The 23,303-nt window shown below is 40.7% G+C and overlaps 1 protein-coding gene across 3 annotated transcripts in view; it reads right to left on the reverse strand.

Annotated features, from left to right (window-relative positions):
- The window catches only part of GPATCH1 (G-patch domain containing 1), a 44,133-nt gene that overhangs the window by 18,108 nt on the left and 2,722 nt on the right, over positions 1 to 23,303 (reverse strand). For all 3 annotated transcript variants that reach the window (XM_006114930.4, XM_025180615.2, XM_006114931.4), the window contains exons 2-10: positions 19,737 to 19,871; positions 19,307 to 19,392; positions 17,980 to 18,140; positions 14,349 to 14,446; positions 14,135 to 14,184; positions 12,816 to 13,061; positions 10,842 to 10,989; positions 8,630 to 8,709; positions 5,541 to 5,745 (exon numbers count right to left, since the gene is read on the reverse strand). In XM_006114930.4, the coding sequence (XP_006114992.1) occupies positions 5,541 to 5,745; positions 8,630 to 8,709; positions 10,842 to 10,989; positions 12,816 to 13,061; positions 14,135 to 14,184; positions 14,349 to 14,446; positions 17,980 to 18,140; positions 19,307 to 19,392; positions 19,737 to 19,871 (1,209 nt within the window). The remainder of the gene's footprint in view (positions 1 to 5,540; positions 5,746 to 8,629; positions 8,710 to 10,841; positions 10,990 to 12,815; positions 13,062 to 14,134; positions 14,185 to 14,348; positions 14,447 to 17,979; positions 18,141 to 19,306; positions 19,393 to 19,736; positions 19,872 to 23,303) is intronic.

Here is a 23,303-nt window from a genome sequence, read left to right on the forward strand (position 1 = left end):
GTGGTCCCGCCGCCCACGTCCTCCAGGGCGAGAAAAGCCCCGTTCGTAAGTACGGATCCGACATAAGTCGGATCCGCATAACTCGGGGACTGCCTGTAGTACATATATACTCAAGCATAAGCCTGTTCTATCATAAGCAAACCCCTTAAAAAACATTTAACATTTAAAAAAAAAAAGTTAAAAAGCCAATGACCTGTTTATAAGCCGACTCTATACTGGCAGTATATAAACTTCCAGTCCCAGATCATCAGCGCACACTGAGGGACGTGCTGGCTGCAGGCACAGAGCCTTTTAGCTTTCCTTGGCTGCTGTTTGCAGTTCTCAGTCAAGGGGAGCTGAGAGGCTCCATGCCTGCAGCCATCACAAAGCAAACAAATCTCCCAACGTGTCAGCGGCTTACCCTAAGGCTGCGTCTAGACCTGGAATGATTTTGCGGAAATACTTTTAACGGAAAAGTTTTTCCATTAAAAGTATTTCTGCAAAAGCGCGTCTAAATTGGCATGGATGCTTTTGCGCAAAAGCATCCGTGGCCAGTCTAGACGCAATTTTGCGCAAGAAAGCCCTGATCGCCATTTTAGCCATCGGGGCTTTTTTGCGCAAAACAGTTCTTCCCTGTCTACACTGGCCCTCTTGAGCAAGTATTCTTGCGCAAGTGGGCTTTTTCCCTCGAGCGAGAACGTCAAAGTATTTGCGCAAGAAGCACTGATTTTGTACATTACAAAGTCAGTGCTCTTGCGCAAATTCAAGCGGCCAGTGTAGACAACTGGCAAGTTTTTGCGCAAAAGCAATTGCTTTTGCATAAAATCTTACCAGTCTAGACGCACCCTAACAGGCTGGGAGCCAAAATTTGCTGACCCCTGTTGTAGACGCAGTTCAGGACTTGCTTTTTTTTTTTTTTTTAAAGTGCTAAGATTTTATCTTTATTTAAATTGTATCCACATGAAATTTGACTCTTCCACTTCACAAAGTGCTAGACATTACAAGACAATAAAAAAAAACCCAATGAATGATAGTACTATGGCACTGGTGTCAGTCTGCTATGAGTAATTTAAGGTCTTCATGCACGTTGATCACTGAACCTCCTAAGTCTCTAGGCAATCTGAAAATATAATGTGCAGACCTGAAATCTTTAATAAAATTTAAATAGCCTGTTATCACCCTAGACCAGTGTTTCTGAAAGTGTTCCGCAGAATCACTTTAAGAAACACATTAACTGGCTGCCCTGGTTTGTTTATTTACCGGTGCCGTGGCCACAGAGCCTAATGGCTCCCATTGGCTCCATTTCTCTCTTCACAGCAAAGTGGAGTAGCGGGAAGTGGTGGCCCGGCCGGCCCAAGCCACTTCCTGCAGCTCCCCTTGGATGCAAAGGGCAAAACGGAGTCAATGGGAGCCACGAGGCTTTGTGGCTGTGGTGCTGGTAAATAAACAAACTGGGGCGGCCAGTTAATGTGTTTCTGAAAGTGATTCCATGGAACCACTTTCAGAAACACTGCCCTAGACATGCCAATCAATCTGCAGGGCTTCTTTGAAATAAACAATGAACAATTATAATTTGATAGTGACAAAGCATGTGACATTCCTCTATAAAGTTCTACAAAATCTATACATTATTTTCTAAAATTTAGAATGAACAATGGTGAAATAAAAAGAAAACGGTCTGCTTATGATGCAGCATTTAAACTAAAGTTGTTGAATATGCAGAAGCAAACAATAATTGTGCAGCTCCTTGTGAATTCTGCGTCCATGAGAAGCAAGTAAGGGAATGGTGAAAAAAATAAAGCAACACTAAAGATATGTCAAGAAGCAAGAAAAAAAGTCCAACAAGGTACATTTCATTTTCTCAACTGCAGAAAGATTTCATTGATTGCGTTGTTGAATGTCAACAAAATAGGTACCTTCTGACTGGAACTGGAATTTGTCTGTATGATTTGCAAATGCCAAAAGACGACAAATACAAGTCAGAAAAGCTATCAATGTTTGTTGCATCAGCAGGTTGACGTACGTACTTCATGAACTATCACCGTCTCTATCTTTGTTCACTGCCAAAGACAGCACAAAAGCTGCCAAGAGACCTTGAAGAAAAATTGAACCTTTCCAAAGGTTTATTATAAAACATTGAAAGGAATGTGCATTTGAGCTGTCACCAATAGGAAATATGGATGAAACACCAATGACATTTGATCTCCTGAGCAACAGTAAATGGTGTTGGTAAAAAAACAGTTTTAATTAAAACCAATGGCCATGAAAAAAAATCCATCTTACAGTGGTTTTATCATGTTTGGCTGATGGATCAAAGCTCCATCCTGTTATTTTGAAAAGAAAAACTTTACCTAAAACCATGAAATTTCCAGGGGGTGTCATTGGGCATGCACATGACAAGGGATGGATGTTTGGATGAAAGTGGGACTACTGAATGGCTGGAAAAAGTGTGAAATAAGAGACCAGGAGCACTTCCCAAGAAACCTTCTTTGCTTGTTTGGGACAAGTTCAGGGCACACAGGACTGATGTTTCACATGGTGAAACATGTGGCCAAAAAATTGAAAACTACTTTAGAGTAATACCTGAAGGCTTAACTTCTGTTCTACAACCACTTGAGGTCTGCCTGAACAAACCCTTTAAGGACAGGCTACACAAAATGTGGTCTGACTGGATGTGCTCAGGCATGATGAAGTTGACAAAAGGCAGGAATCTTATGAAGCCCAAAATCAATCTGGTTGCCCAGTAGGTCGAGGATGCGTGGGAGTCCATTCCCTTGGAAATGATAGAAAAGTTATGCTGGATGGAACCCACCCCACCTCCCTACCTGTGTTGGCTGTTTGGTCACTCCCAAGGTGAGTGGGTAGGGGGGAGAACTTGAGCTACCAAGGGAATAGGTGGGACTCGAGCCCGCCACCCTGCACTCTACAAGCAAATGCCCTAACCCCTAAGCCACTCCATAACCCACCCCACCTCCCTCCAGGACATCCCATATCCTGTGTTGGCGGTTTGGTCACTCCAAAGGTGGGTGGAGAGAGGCAGGACTCAAACTACCACCCTGCGCTCCCCAGGCCACTTAATGGATCAGAAGATGACGCCATACTTGCTGATGACACAATGGAGGCTTATAAGGAATCTGAGTATGAAGATGACATTGCTGATGTCTACAATGACAATGAAGGAGCAGCTACAACTGATTCCAAGTTTGAAGGGTCTTAAGATTTTAAATAAGTGCATTAGAATGACATGAGCCATTAAAACATGGATTATAAATTTGAAGGTATGTGAATACATATTTTTTTCAGTTATTACAGCAGGTTGTGTGTTAGATTACATTAAAACAAATCTACTAAAACTTGTGTATGTTTCTTCAGACACCAACTTTCAGACACCAACTGCCGAGGGGCAGCGCTACGGGACCTACCGGCAGCACTCCAGCTGCTTTGCCCTGGCTTCCCCGATTCAGCCACTGGTCAGTTTCAGCAGCGGCTGAATCGGGGAAGCCGGGGGCAGAGCAGCTCCAATGGTCCGGCTGCCCGGAGCACTTCCGGGTTCCTGATGGTGCCGGACTATCAGATGCCGGACCATACTATATATGGTATTTAGTTCAGAGTCTATCTCCAGTGCTCACGAGTCAAAGTTAAAGGCCATGCAATGGAGCTTTGCCAGATGGAATGCTTTTAAAGACAATGAAATAGCATTATTATACTACAAAGTTAATTTGTCTTAGCTATTTAAGTGTAACCTGCAATGAATATTTTGTTAAATCAGCTTTGTGCAATGTTTTGTTTATTTATGATTTGTGGACAAGGCCTGAAAGGCTAAAGAAAAAAGGAAGCTTTCTACTTATTTTTTTACTGAGAGAAGTGAAGTCTGACCTTTCCAGGTTTTGCGGGGACCCCTTCTTCTGGGGGTGTTTCAGAGCAGGGTGGATAAAAATCTATCATTTAAAGAAAAAAATATCAGGAGTTTATTATTATAATTCAGATTTTATTTAAATAAAATAAGGTTTATTTTTTTAAAATCTGAAATGATGACTGCTATGTTAAGGCCTAAACTTATTATTGTTTAAAACAGTTTAGATAAAATTAAATATTAAGCAGTACATGCTGCTGAGTTTTAAAGAAAGTCAATTCACAGCACTGGCAGGAAGTCATTGGCTAAGCATCTGGAATAAGAGTGTTCAAGTGCTAAATCAGCTTCTGGCAAAAGTAGCTTCTGTATGCCAATAAATTATATTTCTTTGTCTCAGTTTATTCAACTAATTCAATTCAATCACCAATTCTCTCATAGTTTAAAAAAAAAAGACAACTGGAGGATTTTTTGGGGGGCTTTGGGTTTTTTTTTTTTAAGACAAAAAAGAAGTCTTCCAAAAACTATGAATAAAACTTGGTGAGAGAATGCGGCCTTTTAGTTCTAAAATCCTGAAGGACATGTTGATGAAAAGCAGCGAGTTTAGCAACTACATATAATACATACTTCCTTTGTTTAATAAATTGGTTTTAAATGCAAAACACATTTTGAAAAACTAAGACTTGCTTTTCTTATGTATCTAATACATGTGATGATTTAAATTTATCTAATAAAACTAAAAATGATTGTTTTGTGCATTTTAATTGATTTCCTATTCAAACAGTTTGACACAAATCAAGTAAAAAAGTATCTTGTAAAGAAACGCATTGATAATTTTCTAAATAATGTACATTTAAAAATTAAAAATCTGAATAAATGTAAGTTAAGTGATATACTTGCTTAAATAAGTGTGTATAGAGTATTTTTGGTTAGCAAAAAAAGACCAAAATTAGTACAAAGGCTGTATTTAATTACAAATCAATATATTTTAATGGTTACCAACTAATGAGAACCAACCTTTCTTTAGGGTAATAAATCAAATGTACAAATACAAAACAAAACAAAAACAAAAATAGATGATTTTATTAATGATTACCTGATTTAAAGATTAACAATCACAAATTTAAATCAATCCACCCTGCATGAATATTGTAGCCTCTCAACTTAACTGAAGGGAAAGGCAATTAATAATATATATTCTCTCTCTAGTGTCCTTCACTGGTTGACCTTAAAATAAGTGTTAATTTTGTTAAGAAGTTTAACATTCCCTTTTCCTTTTATTTACTATCTTCTCCAGTCTCTAACTAGCATCTAGAGAGCTATCAAATCTTATAGGCTATACAAGATCTGAATTTCTAAAGTTAAAAAAACCCACCCAAGCAGAAGTTTTAAAATAAATAAAGGCTTTCTGGATGCAAAAAAATGAAATATTTTCACATACATTAATTAAAATTAAAAAGTGTAAGGAACTGAAACACGCTTGTAGGTATCCCCAGTAATTAACACAGGGAACACACTGGCCAATATGCTGGCTAGCATAGAGGATGAGTTTAGTTTTTATTAAGTTAGAAAATACATATTCAAGATCATAAATATTTGAGTTTATAAACAAGTATTCCGTATGCTAAAAATATTACGAGGATAAACTAGTACTCTATTCGGTGTTCACTGAATGTAAATTTTAACAAAACAAGAACACCCCATCACATACCTTCCAGAGCAGTCTCTCCTAGCAATTCCCTCCTCTGAGATGCATTCAGTGTGTGTCTGCTTTCCTGTGGAGTATCAGTCTCAAGCTTCCCAGTTGATTCAACTAATGCCTGAAGTAAAAATGGGTTTTCGTTTCTAGCTGTTATCACTGGCCGAAAGTAATGGACTGGTCTGTAATCCCTTGGCAACTCAGGTGGTAGGTAAGTCTTCCAAAACAAACAGAAAACACAGTGAGAGATGTAGTTTCATATTTGTATTAACAGATGAGATGCCCATCACTAAAACCACAGGGCAGAATACAAAAAAGTTAGGGTATGTCTACACTACCCCGCTAGTTCGAACTAGGAGGGTAATGTAGGCATACCGCACTTGCAAATGAAGCCCGGGATTTGAATTTCCCGGGCTTCATTTGCATAAGCGGGGAGCCGCCATTTTTAAAACCCCGCTGGTTCGAACCCCGTGCAGCGCGGCTACACGGGGCTCGAACTAGGTAGTTCGGACTAGGCTTCCTATTCCGAACTACCGGTACACCTCATCTGAACTACCTAGTTCGAGCCCCGTGTAGCCGCGCTGCACGGGGTTCGAACCAGCGGGGTTTTAAAAATGGCGGCTCCCCGCTTATGCAAATGAAGCCCGGGAAATTCAAATCCCAGGCTTCATTTGCAAGTGCGGTATGCCTACATTACCCTCCTAGTTCGAACTAGGAGGGTAGTGTAGACATACCCTTCGTCTTTTTCTGCAAGCCTGAACCGTATAGTCTATCAGTTTAATTTGTAAATTTTAACAATAGAAAAACAAGCTATAAAACAAACTGGACAGGCCCAATTAGAGTCAATAAATAAATGCTGTTGTAATAAAAACAGAAACATCTGAAACTTGAAAAATAGTGAATTGTCAGTGTCTAAAATTATACTGTAGCATAACAGAAAAATCAAGAACTGGATTTTTTTTTAATTATTTCAGAAAATACCTTGGATATTATATAAGAATTCATCATCCTTCCAGGGGGAATTACATGCAACTTCAAATTTTAAAAGTTAAATTGTTTACCTAAACTTCTAAATTACCTCAGCATCCTCCACTGAAATTCTGTTTCTATAGCTCTTAAATGAGACATCCCAATACCTGCTTATGCTAAAGTATACTAAATGATTTTTTCCCTATTTCAGAAAAGATTACTGTCACAAAAAAATTCATATTACGCTTGAATTTTAGTCCACCTTATATTTACAACAATATATCTTGTACTTAAATAATAAAATTAGTATTAAAACAAATTTGCCACTATGAGTGTATTTGAGAAGTCATGGTCACTGCACTGCTGTGGTGTTCTGGCCACGCTGCCTCCAGCCCCAGCCAGACTGCTGGCCCTCCTGCCATTAGGCTCCCAGGCTCTCTAGTTCAGGAGCATCCAGACAGACCATGGATATTACCAGACCAGAGAGTGCCAGTCTTCAGAGGTGCAACTTGTAGTGGATGGACATATTTCAAGTTTGTATTATCAGCCTGAAAACCTATTGTTTTTACTAGTTAGGACATCTCTGCTGCTTATCAACACTTATTTTTCTTAAAAGACACATTATGAACGCACTAGAATACAGTAATAACCAAGAAGCTCTGTCAAATTGCATATCACTCTTTGGATCTATTTTAGACATGCTTACATCTTTCCTTGATAAGTTTGATTATTATTGACATACTAGCCAATAGCCCGTCATAAGACGGGATTTTGCAAGGAACCTGGAAATCATAAGATGTGTGTGTCTTGGTGGGGCTCGAGTATCCCTGCCCCACCTCTTCGCCCTGCCCTCGGGTCTCTCCTCCACGTCCTATTCTCTTTCTATCTCAGTCTTCTCTCCTGAGCCTCTAGTCTCTCTCTCTCTCTCCCCTCCTCCTCCTGTCTCCCCCTCTCTCTCTCAGCTCTCCTCTGCCTCCTGCCTCTTTCTCTGTCTCTCTCTTTCTCTTCTCCCCCTCCTGCCTCTCGCTCTCACTCCTCCGCTCTCCTCTGTCTCCTCCGCTCTCCTCCTTTTGAATCTGGCACCCTTTCCTGACGTCAGAGACACATGTTTGTCCAGGCCCCGCCCCCGGTACATCACCACCCAACCCCTCTTCACCTCCCGCTGTGGCGCTCGGCTGACTTCTGTGCCACTCAGCCGGGCTGCCACGTGGGAGCAAGCGGCGCAAACGGCCGTTTGGGCTCTGCGGTCTCCATGCAGCATGGGGGTCGGTGCCACTTGAGTGCAGGGTGGATCGCTCTCACTGCCGCGGGACGATCCTGCCCCGTCACACGGCGCTCAGTGCTCCGCTCTGTCTACTGATCAATTCTGTGACGCCGCCCAGAGGCAACAGAAAACGTTACAGTGTTACAGAGGTATTACAGCGTTATAGAGCCACAGACGTTGGGCTTTTATATATATGAGGAGTCAGGAATGTTAAATATCGGTTAATTGAACAGTTGAGTAATCTCATGAATTCTTACTGTTTACTTGACTATTCTATAGTCCCCCGGGGTGGGCCCAGCAGCCAATGTATTCTGTCCCCACTATTGAGGAGTTCCCTGCCACTCCGCGCTGCTGCCACTTATCAGAGGCGGCAGCACAGGGTGTCAGGAAGCAGCTGGTCCACTAGGGGAGACAATTTAAAAACCAGGTTCCCTCATGGACCAGCTGCCTGTAACCCCATGCTGCTGCCTCTGATACAGGGGTGGCAGCAGCCACTGTCTGGGGCAGGGTGTGTGTGTGTCTGAGTTCCTGGACAGAGTGAGCTGGAACTAAGCCGGGCTGCTTGCCTGCCTATTTCCTAATAACACTTTAAATATAGAGCTGGAGCGGGGGCAGGTCCTGGATCCGTCACAAGCCAGAACTGAGACACGCTGCTGGCCACCCTGCAAAAAAATGTGCTAACGGGGCAGAGGGGGAAAATGCATGCAGTCTATAGCATTAACCTACAAGTTTTTGCCTATCGGTTAATCAAATACACTATTACATACCTAATATAAGTGATTACTTATTGTCCATATTTAAAGACATAAAGATGGCAAAATTGTAAGAGCTGTTTTTGCTAAGAGGAAACATTTTATGTTTCATTTACCTTCTTTGGAGCCGATGATTTAGAAGCCAAGCAAAAGCCATCGAGAATTTTGCCAATATATCTAACTTCTTTCTCCACTTCTATAAAATGATGACAGTATTAGTTAGGACTTTCAAAGTCCTAATTCAACTATGGAATTAACTTCATAGACAGAAATATTCAACTTTAATTAAATAATTTCATAAGATTTTATTTTCTGATACAGCATCTTTTAACTAGTATATCCTGACGTTTTTAAAAATTCCTTTTTAAAAATCCTTGGTTTTCCTCAACTTTCAAACAAATCAGCACAATACTACTATGCATGGTTTAATACAAACACAGTATGCACGGTTACTGCTAACTTACATGTCCTGCAAAAATTTTGCTAAGCAACAATCCCTTAGGCATCCCTAACTCATTCAGAATCTACTGATGCCTCCACACTTGAGACTGGCTATACACTATGCATATTGGTGGAAAAATTGGTGAAAAAAAATGGAAAAATTCAAGTTTATACACATGCATTAAATTCAATCCAAAGATAGTACTTTACCAAGTGCTGCTTTATGTGAACATCCCCACTCAAATCTCCAAAATTATCCATATTAGCATTACCCATCCTGTTGTGAGGGCAGACATACACTCAGGTTGGCCTGGTGCAAGGGGGGTAAAAGCAGACCTGGTCACCATCCTGCCCATGAAGAACCTGCTGCTGCCATGGCCTTGCTCTGCCCCACCTTGTGCTGCCCGTGCGTGCCATGCACTCACACCTGCAGGAAAGCACTCTGGGGCTGTTGGAGTCTGTCATCCTGGTGCTGGCAGGCTGGATCCTGGCCAGCTTACCCATATCTGCTGGCTGGACTCCCTGTGTTCCTGGCAAGATGCGGCCTCCATCCCACACTCGGCCCATGGGCCCACTAACTTAGCTGAACCAGTCTGAGGAAGGAAGATTTGAGGGTCACAGTGGGGGAGGGAGAGGTATTTCAGGGCCAGGTTTGCAAACACGGGGCAGTACCGAGGGGCTGACTCAGGGATTTAATAGGGCCCAGGCTCGTGCCAGGGGAGCAGCTGGATTCTGGCTGCTGTTCGGGAGAAGGGCTTCTCGGACACCACTTCTGTGCGAGTCTCCCTTGAGTTCACTGGCCGTGTGGCAGAACAGCCCTGCCCAGGTGCCTGCGCACTCAGGGTGGGTGAGACGGGCTGCGCCACAATCCGGGAATGGCGTGTGGGTTCCACTGCCAGGGAGGGATACACGCCATTACCTGGCAGCGGCTGGTTTGTCTCTGGCAACTTGGCGGGAAAGCGAAAGGCACACAAAGCGTCTATGCTGCACCTTCCCCTTTCTCTGCCCAGCGCCTCCGGACCCACCAGAGGCAGAGAAGTCTCACAAGAACTCTGTTCTCTGTGACAAACGGCGTGATAGATGCCTCTCCTTTTTTTTTAAATAGTATAGCTATAGATAGATAGATAGATTAGTATGGGGTGCAAAATCACGCCATGTGTTTGCAAGTAAATTACTGAAGCATTTGTAAATATCAATGCATCTTTTCTGACATAAAACTTATTCAACAGTCTTAATCAAGGCCTAGTATTACTTTTAACCTAGTGCGCGTGCGAGCTCACACACACACACACACACACACAGTATTTCTGAGATTTTCAACAATAACCATTAATGTTACTCATGAACTATTGCTACTGTTCATTAATGTTACTCATGAACTATTGCTACTGTTAGTGGTAATTATTTTCCTCCTACAGCAGCCCTCTTTCATGGTAATTTAGAGCTGTTTAATGCTAATGTAGTTTTAGATCAATTGTGCTGGAAATTTTCATACTGACATTTTCTAACTTTTGAATGTTTTTCTTTGCAATCTTGATAGTTAATATTTTTTCCATATAATATTTTATACTTAGGCCACAGACAACTTTGGAATAAGTTCTTTTAATGGTGATCTGTATTTTTATAGCAGTGGCTGCTTTTCACTTTTTTCCTGCACCAGCACAAAAAATGTCTTCAAATAAATTAAACTGAAGAAAAAAGAAGTTTTCATTTAATCTGCTTTTGAACTACTATTAACAGGAATGGAGGGGAATAGGTGAAATGTTGAAATCTCAAGGCTAAAGTATCAATCCTTTATAAATGAACATACTTGAAAAAGAGATTAGCATCCTCATCTACAGTATTTTAAATACAAATATACTGAAATTTCAGATATAAAATTCTTACCTTTCTTGTTTTTATACTGCTTTGGTGCAGTCCAACCATACAGGCAATCTCCAGGTTCCTCATCTTTCAGAACTGTATCGTATTTTGACAGTGTTTCAGTAGCATATATATCTTCATCTTCTTCTTCCATAGCTCCTACACCAAAAGCCTAGAAAAAAAAAGTTTTCAATTTAAAATGGTTATATTTTGACACAGTAGAATTTTTTCCCTTGAAAAGGTAACATGTCACAATATGTAAATTTTGTCTAACATTAAAATTACATGTTTGGGACAAGTTTGATAGCTTTCCATTAGGGATGTGAAGTGTAACTGTGTACATGGTTAACCAATGAGCCCAGGTAGAGGCAGCAGTGTGTAGGGAGGCAGGGAAGGTAGAGGGATAGCCGGGAAGGCGCACCGGCTTCCAAGGAGCCGACTGCTGAAATTTACACAATTGAATGCAGTTTACTATCCCTACTTTCCATTATACCCTGCCAAATGAGAGACCAATGATCAAAACAGCAAATGTGTCCTTAAGCAGAAAGGGAATGGGACTACTATATGTTAGGGGCGTGTCTGGCTTATAATTGGCAGTCTTATTCATACTGAAGAATATATCCTGGCATTTGAATAACAAAGGTACTAGTTTAGCTCTCAAGGAAAAAAATAAATTACTGGAAAGAAGCCTTCAAAGAGAATAATGCAATGGGAATAAATACAGTCATATTTGACCATATTTCTTTTTTCCCCTAAAATCACATAACTTGACAATGTTCTGTGTGAAAACATGAATCACAGGCATAATGCTAAAAGGCAACTGAATGTGGCTGACAGAACCTAACATGGGAAAGAAATGGCCAAAAATTAAACATCTTTGTATCATGAAAAGCTCATTTTACTCCAACTAAAGAAATACAGCATTAATTTGTACTTAAACTGTACTCATCATATTATTACATTACATCAATGAATTTGCTACACCATATAGAAGCTTTTAGGGACTCAGCCATGGCTTCATAGTAAGTTACTGTAGCAATGGGAAAAGAAGCAAGGTAGCCTGCCTCCCAGGCCTTTTTTCAAACCACATAAACTTTCTTGCAATCACTCTACAGTTTCTGAGTATTTTCCATCTTGATCAGGCGTCAAGAAGAAATAAAAATCAATTATCTACATTTTATTTTCCAAAAAGCCAGAAAGAGTAGAAAAAGTATGACACTACCTTATAAAAGGGATCATTTAATGAAAGCATTGCTTCACATTGATAAGGTAGTTTCTGTTGTTCTAGCATTATCCCATATTCTCATAACAGAAAAAAAGAAATATCTGTATTTATAGAAAAAAATGCTATTGCTTTAACCAGAAGTGTTACCTGATATGGACTAGGTAGTTGCCGGATATGCATTTGGCCCTTACAGATTCTACTGCAATATTAAGCGTACTGAGAGACAGCGAGACCGCAAGAGAGGTTTGTTTTATTCCACTCTCACAATTTGGGTCTGGCCCATGAAAGCTCATCACTTACTAAACTATCTTGTTAGTCTTTAAAGTGCTACATAGTCCTGTTTTTTGTTCCAGCTACACCAGACTAACACGGCTACATTTCTATCACAATTTAATTTTGGAATGTCATGCATAATCTAATTGGAACCAAATCTTACTTCTTTCAACCAATATATACTAAATTCAAGATTCAGGTTAACCATATTTATTGGTGTTTGATCAAATCATTTTACCTCTCTGTGCCTTAGTTTTTCCCAACTCTAATTTGGTATAAAATGACTATTCTGCATCACAAAATATTGTAAGATTTAATTCATACTCTCTCTGATTCTCAAAGAGATTGAAACAGAGAAACACCAAGTATTCTTTTTAATAATAGAAACAGTATTTTAAATTTGCTTTAAAACTGTTTCAATTCTAATTTGAGAGATTTTAAAACAAACATTTATTTCCTATAACTGACATTGCAACACAATACATACAGTAATGTTTTACCTGGCCTGAGATTCCAAGTTTTCTTCCTTTACTAGGTCTCAGATCACCAAGCAGATTACTTGTATTTTCAGAACCATCAGTAAAAAGACTGAAATCTCCTCCTCCTGAAACCCCAAACAATGCTTTGGTGGGATCTAAACCTTTGTATCCAAGTCCATGGACATTCTCTTTAGGAGTCAAATCTACTGGCATTACATCTTTGGGTGCAAACGTAACATTCTCTGGCTGATATTCATCCTCTTCATCCTTTTACAAAGTTAAAGTACATTACAATAAAGAAGCATTAAACACTGTAGAACAATATAAAAATGCAAGTCCCATAACATTTAGCTAAATGAAGTCCAATTCTGAAAGAGTTTAAAAATTCTTTATATACATAGTAATGTCACTGCATATGCCTAACAAAATGAGCTGTTCTAGGTTTACATTAACCAACCATTAGCATTCAGAAGCAGAGCTCTGTATAGCTCAAAAGCATGTCATTTTCACCAACGGAACTTGATCCAATAAAAAAAATATTACATTGCCCATCTCTAATATCCTGGGACCAACATTACAAATATTAGTAGTCTAGTTATATAATAGTTGGAGTTTTTTTGTGTTAGACTCAATCACTTGCTTACAGACAGACAACCTCAAATATATAGAGAGAGTCTATCTGTTCAAGAATTCTTCCCAAATAGGAAGAGCTAGGACCACCAAATTTGATATGTAGCTTCCTTTTATCACAACTTAAAGCAAAGCAAAGGTTTGGTTGTGCCAGGATAATGGGATGTGCCTGAAATGCGACTGTTTCTCATAACCAGGAAAGGGTTCTGCTCCTAAGGACAGCTATCCTGTGTAACAACCACAGAGGGGCAGCAAGGGGCCAAAGACAGCTCTAACCCCATTGGGATACCACAGGGCAAGCATAGAGAAAGGGACGGCTATCTATACAAGATAGCTTATATGCTTGTCTGTTTTCTTGTCTATCCTCCCAGCTGGGGGAAAAAAGGGGGCAACGCACTGGGTCCACTGGAACTGCAGTGGCTAGGGTAAAGCACTGCTCACCTGGACTGAAGCTGCTGTGGTAAGAGATAGGGTTGGAGTAGCCTTCTCTCCCCAGGACAGCCTGCATGCTGAACCCCTCATCTACAGCCCCATCTCAGAACAATGATTTAAATAAAACACATACATTTTCATTTTATTTTCCAAAATTCAAAAACTGAGTTAAGGACTAGATCAACACCAGGTTTGTGTTCTAGTGTGTGTATATAGATAAAGATATATATAAAGTTATATTTTTATATAAAAAACAGTAACTTTTGCCTGCATAATACCTCAGATCCATCAGGTGGTAGTGCACAGCCATACACTTTTACTTCAGGATCTATAAAGACATAACAGCACCATATTATGAAGTTCCAATTCTTTAGTAAGTTTCTCTTAGTTAAAATTTAAAAAAAAAGCAAATTGAAGTTTTCAAAACAGCTTCTCGATATCAGAGAAGATTAGAAATTTATTTTCCATTACTCAAAACTTCATTGAACATACCAGATTTTTGTTTGCGAGGCTTTCTCTTTACTCGAGGTCCAACGCCTTGTCCTTCTTTCCAGCCCATTTTTCGCAACAGTTCAACACCAATAGTTATTCTAAGAGAAATTAACAAAACATTTATGTTGACAGTCTACTTTTAAAGTATTCATGATGAAGCTCCTTAAAGCTATAAATAAAATTGGGGGCTGCTGGCCAGGAGCCACTTACAATAAGCACCTTCCAACCAGAGCCTGCACCTGGCACCCACTCGCTCTCACACGCCAACTCCCTGCCCCAGGTCACAGCTCAAACCCCCTGCATCCCTTCTTTCAACCCTTCTCTCATAACTCCCTCCCCGACCCTGCATTCCTCTTGTTCCCTAATCATAGAATAATAGGACTGGAAGGGACCTCAAGAGGTCATTGAGTCCAGCCCCCCGCCCTCAAGGCAGGACCAAGCTCCACCTACACCATCCCTGACAGATGTCTATCTAACCTGTTCTTAAATATCTCCACAAAGGGAGATTCCACCACCTCCCTTGGCAGTTTATTCCAATATTTGACCACCCTGACAGTTAGGAATTTTTTCCTAATGTCCAATCTAAACCTCCCTTGCTGCACTTTAAGCCCATTACTCCTTGTCCTGTCCTCAGAAACCAAGAGGAACAATTTTTCTCCTTCCTCCTTGTGACACCCTTTTAGATATTTGAAAACCGCTATCATGTCCCCCCCTTAATCTTCTTTTTTCCAAACTAAACAAGCCCAGTTCATGAAGCCTGGCTTCATAGGTCATGTTCTCTAAACCTTTAATCATTCTTGTCGCTCTTCTCTGTACCCTTTCCAATTTCTCCACATCTTTCTTGAAATGTGACGCCCAGAACTGGACACAGTACTCCAGCTGAGGCCTAACTAGTGCAGAGTAGAGCGGCAGAATGACTTCACGAGTTTTGCTTACAACACACCTGTTGATACAACCTAGAATCATATTTGCTTTTTTTGCAACAGCATCACACTGTTGACTCATATTCAACTTGTGGTCCACTATGACCCCTAGATCCCTTTCCGCCATGCTCCTTCCTAGACAGTCGCTTTCCATCTTGTATGTATGGAACTGATTGTTCCTTCCTAAGTGGAGCACTTTGCATTTCTCTTTATTAAACCTCATCCTGTTTACCTCTGACCATTTCTCTAACTTGCTAAGGTCATTTTGAATTATGTCCCTATCCTCCAAAGAAGTCACAACCCCACCCAGTTTGGTATCATCTGCAAACTTAATAAGCGTACTCTCTATCCCAATATCTACATCATTGATGAAGATATTGAACAGTACGGGTTCCAAAACAGACCCTTGAGGAACTCCACTTGTTATCCCTTTCCAGCAGGATTTAGAACCGTTAACAACAACTCTCTGACTACGGTTATCCAGCCAATTATGCACCCACCTTATCGTGGCCCTATCTAAGTTATATTTGCCTAGTTTATCAATAAGAGTATCATGCGAGACCGTATCAAATGCCTTACTAAAGTCTAGGTATATGACATCCACCGCTTCTCCCTTATCCACAAGGCTCGTTATCTTATCAAAGAAAGCTATCAGATTAGTTTGGCATGACTTGTTCTTCACAAACCCATGCTGACTATTCCCTATCACTTTATTACCTTCCAAGTGTTTGCATATGATTTCCTTAATTACCTGCGCCATTATCTTCCCTGGGACAGACGTTAAACTGACCGGTCTATAGTTTCCTGGGTTGTTCTTATTCCCCTTTTTATAGATGGGCACAATATTTGCGCTTTTCCAGTCTTCTGGAATCTCCCCTGTCTGCCATGATTTTTCAAAGATCATAGCTAAAGGCTCAGATACCTCCTCTATCAGCTCCTTGAGTATCCTGGGATGCATTTCATCAGGACCTGGTGACTTGCTGACATCTAACTTTCCTAAGTGATTTTTAACTTGTTCTTTGTGTATCCTATCTTCTAAACTTACCCTCTCTCTGCTTGTATTCACTACGTTAGGCACACCTCCAGACTTCTCGGTGAAGACCGAAACAAAGAAGTCATTGAGCATCTCCGCCATTTCCAAGTTTCCTGTTACTGCTTCTCCCTCCTCACTAAGCAGTGGGCCTACCCTGTCCTTGGTCTTCCTCTTGCTTTTAATGTATTTATAAAAGGTCTTCTTGTTTCCCTTTATGCCTGTAGCTAGTTTGATCTCATTTTGTGCCTTTGCCTTTCTAATCTTGCCCCTGCATTCCCGTGTTGCTTGCCTATATTCATCCTTTGTTAGTTGTCCTAGTTTCCATTTTTTATATGACTCCTTTTTTATTTTGAGATCGTGCAAGATCTCCTTGTTAAGCCAAGCTGGTCTTTTGCCATATTTTCTATCTTTCCTACACAGCGGAATTGTTTGCTTTTGGGCCCTTAACAACATCCCTTTGAAATACTTCCAACTCTCCTCAGTTGTTTTTCCCTTCAGTCTTGCTTCCCATGGGACCTTACCTACAAGTTCTCTGAGCTTATCAAAATCTGCCTTCCTGAAATCCATTACCTCAATTGTGCTGGTCTCCCTTCTACCTTTCCTTAAGATCATGAACTCTATTATTTCGTGATCACTGTCCCCTATACTGTCTTCCACTTTCAAGTTCTCAACTAGTTCCTCCCTATTTGTTAAAACCAAATCCAGAACAGCTTCTCCTCTGGTAGCTTTTTCAACCTTCTGAAACAGAAAGTTGTCTCCAATGCAGTCCAGAAACTTATTGGATAGCCTGTGCCTCGCTGTGTTAGTTTCCCAACATATGTCTGGATAGTTGAAGTCCCCCATCACCACCAAATCCTGGGCTTTGGATAGTTTTGTTAATTGTTTAAAAAAGGCCTCATCCACCTCTTCCACCTGGCTAGGTGGCCTGTAGTAGACTGCTAGCATGATATCACCCTCATTTTTTACCCCTTTTAGCTTAACCCAGAGACTCTCTACACAGCTATCTCCTACGTTCATCTCCACTTCAGTCCAAGTGTGTACATTTTTAATATACAAGGCAACCCCTCCTCCCTTTTTTCCCTCTCTGTCCTTCCTGAGCAAGCCGTACCCTTCCATAACAACATTACAATCATGCGTCCCATCCCACCAGGTTTCTGTAATACCAATAATATCATAGTTGTATTTATTGGTTAGCAATTCCAGTTCTTCCTGCTTATTACCCATACTTCTCGCATTTGTATATAGGCATCTAAGATACTGATTTAATCACCCATCCAGAGCTCCCTCCTGTATCCAACTACTGCCCAGACCCCACAGCCCCTTCATTAATATCACAGAAAAGTGCATCCGTTAACCACTTACCAAATTCTTAGACTGGTCCCCCATCAAAAATTATTGCCCACCCCTGCATAATATGGGTCAAATTTTCACAGAAAATTGCTATAAGCACAATTCTGCACATATCATTTGTATTTGTACCTTGCATGCAGAAATGCAAATGACTATGCACAAAATTTGCTTGTACCAAACAAGATGGCAGATGAAGACATCTTTGAAAATGTAATTTTACATATTTTGCAGTTACTTGCACTTAATGCAGCAGTCAGAAATTCCTTTACTTGCCAATACAGCATAGGTTTTTGGTTTCGGGAAGGAGGGAGCTATACCTACTTACTTTGCAGGTGAAATTAAATCACCCAGTGCAGTGGCTCCTGGAATGGATGAAGCTACCTCTGCAATCTGCCTAGCTTTTTCTTTTATTCTATCTTTGTGTTTGGAAGCAAAGTCTTCTGTTGTTGTAATTTCTTTAGGTGCTATCCCATATTCACCAAGATCCTGAAAAACAGACACACAAAATGGAAAAATTAAAATTACAAAATAACTTTTCTTCAAATATAGATTAATATTAAATATTCCAAGGACAAAATGTGGTTTATGCCCTTTATTTTGACTAGGTTAGATGTCTAACTCCAATTACATTTCAATGGGAAATGAGCACCTACCTCCTCTTAAGCACTAGCACAAATCACAGTCTTCAATTACATCTGCTTCTTTATGATGGAGACCTAGTAAGTTTTGTTTGCTTTCTGTTTAGTAAGGCTTTTTGTTTGTTTTAAATAGATCCTACCCAGAAGATTTTAAGGTTTATTATAAAACTGGTTAGAATTATCATATCATAGATACAAAATAAGTAAAACATTAAGGCTACGTCTATACTACAAGGTTTTTGCGGAAAAATGGCTGGTTTTGCGTAAAAACACACAGAACATCCACACCTCAAGTACGCTTTTGTGCAATAAAATCTACAGTCAATCGACACAACAGAGGGTTTTTTGAAGTGTAAGTATACCTCCTTCTATGAAGAATAACTCCTTTCTGTGCTACAGCAATTGCGCAAAAAGGCACGTGTGGACATTCCACAGGGGTTTCTTGCACAAAAAAGAACTTATCTGGAAAACCACAGGTGTTCTGATGGTCATTCTATCACTGGTCATCAAAGCTTTCTTGTGCAAGAGTGTCCATGCAGTGTGGATGCTCTCTCGCACAAAAGCGATGCGCTTTGAGGTGTGGACGCACTTTTGCACAATAAAGTTTTTGTGCAAGAAACCTTCCGCAAAAGACTTCTTGCGCAAAAACCCTGTAGTGTAGATGTAGCCTAAATTATTTTATTTAGATTCTTGAAAATGCTATTTTGTTTAAATTCCCTACAAACATTTAAAACTACACCTATCAGCCCTCAAAACTAGTCTGCCATCAAAACGAGATGCTCATATTTTACATCCTAATATTTCCAAGTTAAGAAGCAAGCAAAACCCACCATCACCAAATATGCACTTGTCCCTGATAAAATTAATCAGTTTTTTTCATGAAAATTTAAAATGAATCGTTCTTACAAATTTCTTATTAGGCTATCTATAATAAAAGTGACTATTATCCATATTTATATAATTCATGCAACAATATATCACTGCATATATTGCCACAACTTTTTGTAAATTTACCTCTTCGTCCATAAAGTCTTCTGGTCCAAGGACTCTTTTGTCTGCTCTCTTCTGACGTGATGATACAAAAGTTGAAGGTGCCCATCCTTTTAAGAAAGCAAATTTTTAAGAAATGTATCAAAATAAACTCTAATATAATGTATGAATGCAGCAAGGAAATGGTATACGTAGCCATTCTGACATTCTATGAATTAGAAACACATGAAGGACATGCCAACATAATGTGATGCATCCATAAGCAGAACATTCCAAGGGAAGCACCTTCAATAGTGTTCATTTTAACAGAAAAGTATTAAACACTGAACATCAGCAGAAAAAATTATATAATGCCAATTTACATTTGTTTTCCCAAAACAGAGTAATGTTGTGTTTTGATAAAGTAGCATTGCAGTCTTTTCCACGAGAATGACTTTCATATACAATCTCTGACCTTCTTTTGAACCAACAGTGTTGAAGTAGCCAGCAGAGAAACCACCGCTAAACGCTCCATGAAAACGTTTGTATCGTCCCTTTTCATCTTTAACAGTCTGCTCTTGAAGAGGAACTGGCTTCTTAATTCGTTGACCTATAATTATAAAAATACAAAGGAAAGTGAATTAGCCCGGTTAAAAGAATCAAATCTTCACTCTTCTCAACAACCATTTGTTCCCCACAGGAATAGCAGCCAACTCTGAAGTGCAAAGCGACAGCAGTTCAACTGTGCAGGTCAACACTACATGCTGTAGTAATGAAGTGCAGTTTTATGTACCTCATATTGCATGTGAGTCTTACCGTTGGATACAAATACTGTGTACCTCAGTTTTCCTAGGTACTGCACCAATGCCTAGATGGTCATGGGAATTGGGTATGTGACTTCTCCTGAGGCCCAGCTTTCTGCACATAAACAATGTCTGATGTCCATAACCTGAGCTACAGAAGGGGGATGCAACCAGTGACACCTTTAGCCCAGGAAGCAGGATAAAGGCCAGACCCTCAGCCACAGGTGAGGTCTGGGGCCAGGCAGCGGGAAGCAAATCAGTTTTACAATGCTGATTGAGTGTCTGCTTCCTGCAGAGTTGGGGGGGCAGTGCTTTCTCGCTTCTCCAGGAGCCCCACCCAAGTGCATGGTGTGGAAGTGCATGCTATGGAAGGGGATGCTGAATGCTCTGAGGTCAAGCCCAAGAAGGTCAAGGCTATGTAAAGCTTCTTGCTCTGGTGACAGTGTGCTCCGAGAAAGGAGGCACACTACCTCGAGTTCTGACTGGTTTCATACAGAGCAGTTTCAGAGCAGCACTCTCACAACTCCACAGTTTAAAACAAGAACTGAGAAAGAATAAGAAAATTAAAATAGTTAAGGATTCCTAAATCCTAATCCCAGTTCTGACACCCATTATTTCTATGGCTAGGAAGCAAACCATAAACTGTCTCCTTAATGTCCTGATCTATATAATGGGAAGAATAATACAGGTTGGACTTTCCTGGTCCAGTACATTTGGTACCTGACCGGTCCCAGACAAGGGAGTTTGCCAGACCATTGGAGATGTGGGAGGCGGGCAGCCTCCCTGCTAGGCTCTTCTCCCCAGCCACCTAGCACCAATCCCCTGGCATCCTGGTTGCAGCAGCCCTGCCCTTGCCAGTGGCCCCACAAGCTCCAGCGGCCCCACCAGTCCCACTGGTTGCAGGTTCTGCTGCCCCATAATATCCATCAGCCCTAGCAGCTCTGTGGTGCCATGAGCATTGCCCCTACAGGCTTTGGGCTCTGCTGCCCCTGCTGGCTGGCTCTGCTCCCAGCTGCCAGCAACCTCTGCCACTGGGATTCTCTAGGTCAGCAACTTCTGTAGTCCTGTCAGACCCTGTATGTTGCCAGACCAGAGATTCCCAGACCACAGAAATTCAATCTGTACTTATTTATCTACATAAGAGGGTGTTTGTAAAATATTATGAAAATTAAAAGTGCTAAGTGTTACTAATATTAATATCATATCCAACTGAAGCTCTAAGAATCTAGAAGGCAGAATGTTACTATCCAATTTGGAAATTAATCAACACAGAGGTTACCTAAGAACACTATCATTGCAAACAGTCAACAGGATCTTCAAAAGCCAAGCTTATCTTTAAGTGGCCAGTACCTCAATTGCATGATTCTGCCCCAAAACCAAAAAACTTCCAATAGCACCATCACCCTAACCGGAGTTAAGGAAGCTCTGTGAAAGTGCAGACCTCTGCCAACATGCAATCTATTACAGAATCATGGACCTTGAAATATGTGGTGCAATTGCCTGTTCTGAAATTACATTTTAACAAGACGACTTCCAGGGAACAGAGGGATTCGCATAATAAGCGCTTTTAAAGTGTATATATATTAAAGTGTATATATAATATTTTTATATAAACTTGTTGTGTGTAAACTCATTACTGTATTGTTTACTGAAAACCAAAAGTATGCATGTCTTGACAAAATCATGTAAGACACTGTCATTTCTCCAAGAGATTTATAATCTCAGGGACAGATAACTGAAACATGTTTTATTTAGTGCTTACTGTCCACTGACTTCAACACTACTCACAGTAGTGAGTATTAAGTCCCAGTTAAGTGTTTGCAGGATCAGATAGGTCTCTAAGGCCCCAAAACTTTTGTCATGGCCTTCAAAGGGTGGAAATCTATATTAGGCAAATATTTACCACTGAAATATAATATTGTACATATATAATACATAAGATGAAGGTTAAACATTCATGTGGCAAGCAGTCCTGTGCATGTACCCACATGCAGATGCTCTTCTGGTTACATAGAGTCTCTGTGCTTTTGATAGCAGGATACCTATTTACATGCACCTCCAGGGCAGTTTTATGAAATTGGATATAAAAGGAAAATTATTGACTCTGACCCTTATAAATAGGGTAACCATATTTCCCTATTCTGAATATGGGACAACTTGTAAAATTACTCATATTCAAGTGAGTTCAACAGCCATCAGAACTATGCAGTACAAACATTCACACTGATAATCAAGTTGACTGAATCCCATTAAAAAGAAATTAAAAAAAATCAACCTACACAGTATTTATCTTCATATATTTAAGACTTTCGGGCTCACGTGGGCAGAGGTAACACACATACTCCTATACATCTCTCATACAGCAGGGGGTGAACGACAAATCTGATCCTCCCCACTTATAAACTCTCCACCCTCCATGCCTGGCTGGGCTCCCAGTGGACCCTCTTGTCATGTTACCTGGCACTGTGACTTCCCAAGGCAACATATGGGGATGAGGAACACAAGGTCTTCTACTATTTGATCTGAGGAAGTGGATCTGGCCCACGAAAGCTCATCACCTAATAAACCATCTTGTTAGTCTTTTAAGTGCTTCATAGTCCTGGTTTTTGTTTCAGCTATACCAGACTAACATGGCTACATTTCTATCACTAAGGTCACATGCCTCCTTCTTGATTTCTGCACTAACACCAGCAGAAATGTGGCCAGCAGCAGCCTTTCAGCACTATGCAGGAGAGATGGGATGGGAGCTGCCCTAGCCGCAGGAAAGGAGGAGAGGGGAAGGGATGACATGTTCCATGTCTTTGCAGAGCTCATCCCTTCCTGCCTCACATAGTGTTAAATAGCATCTAACACCTCCAAGCTGCAGCTGGCCAACAACAATACCTATTGTGCACCAAGGCCCAGGGAATCTGACTGCAGGGGTTACAAGTATCACAGAGCCTGGTCAGAAAGGTGGCTGAGCAGGGACGGTGCATAGGGGACAGAACAGTCCCACACTCCCTGAGGGCAGAACACAGAATAGGGGAGAGAGAGAAGAAGAGGGGGCTAAGCCCCTGCCCAAGGGACTGCAGGTTTGGGATGGAAACAAGCTGGAAATTGATTCGCTACCCCACAATCCCAAAATTTGTGAGTGGAGAGGCTCTCTTGTGCTAGAGCTGTACAGGGCTTTGGCATATGCTCAGCTCAGCTCCTCTTGGCCAGCCACCGGCCTGAGGGTCTTGGACTTTTCTGGGGTGCTA

The sequence above is a fragment of the Pelodiscus sinensis genome, chromosome 12 (genome assembly GCF_049634645.1).
Source record: "Pelodiscus sinensis isolate JC-2024 chromosome 12, ASM4963464v1, whole genome shotgun sequence".
Taxonomy (NCBI): Eukaryota; Metazoa; Chordata; order Testudines; family Trionychidae; genus Pelodiscus; species Pelodiscus sinensis.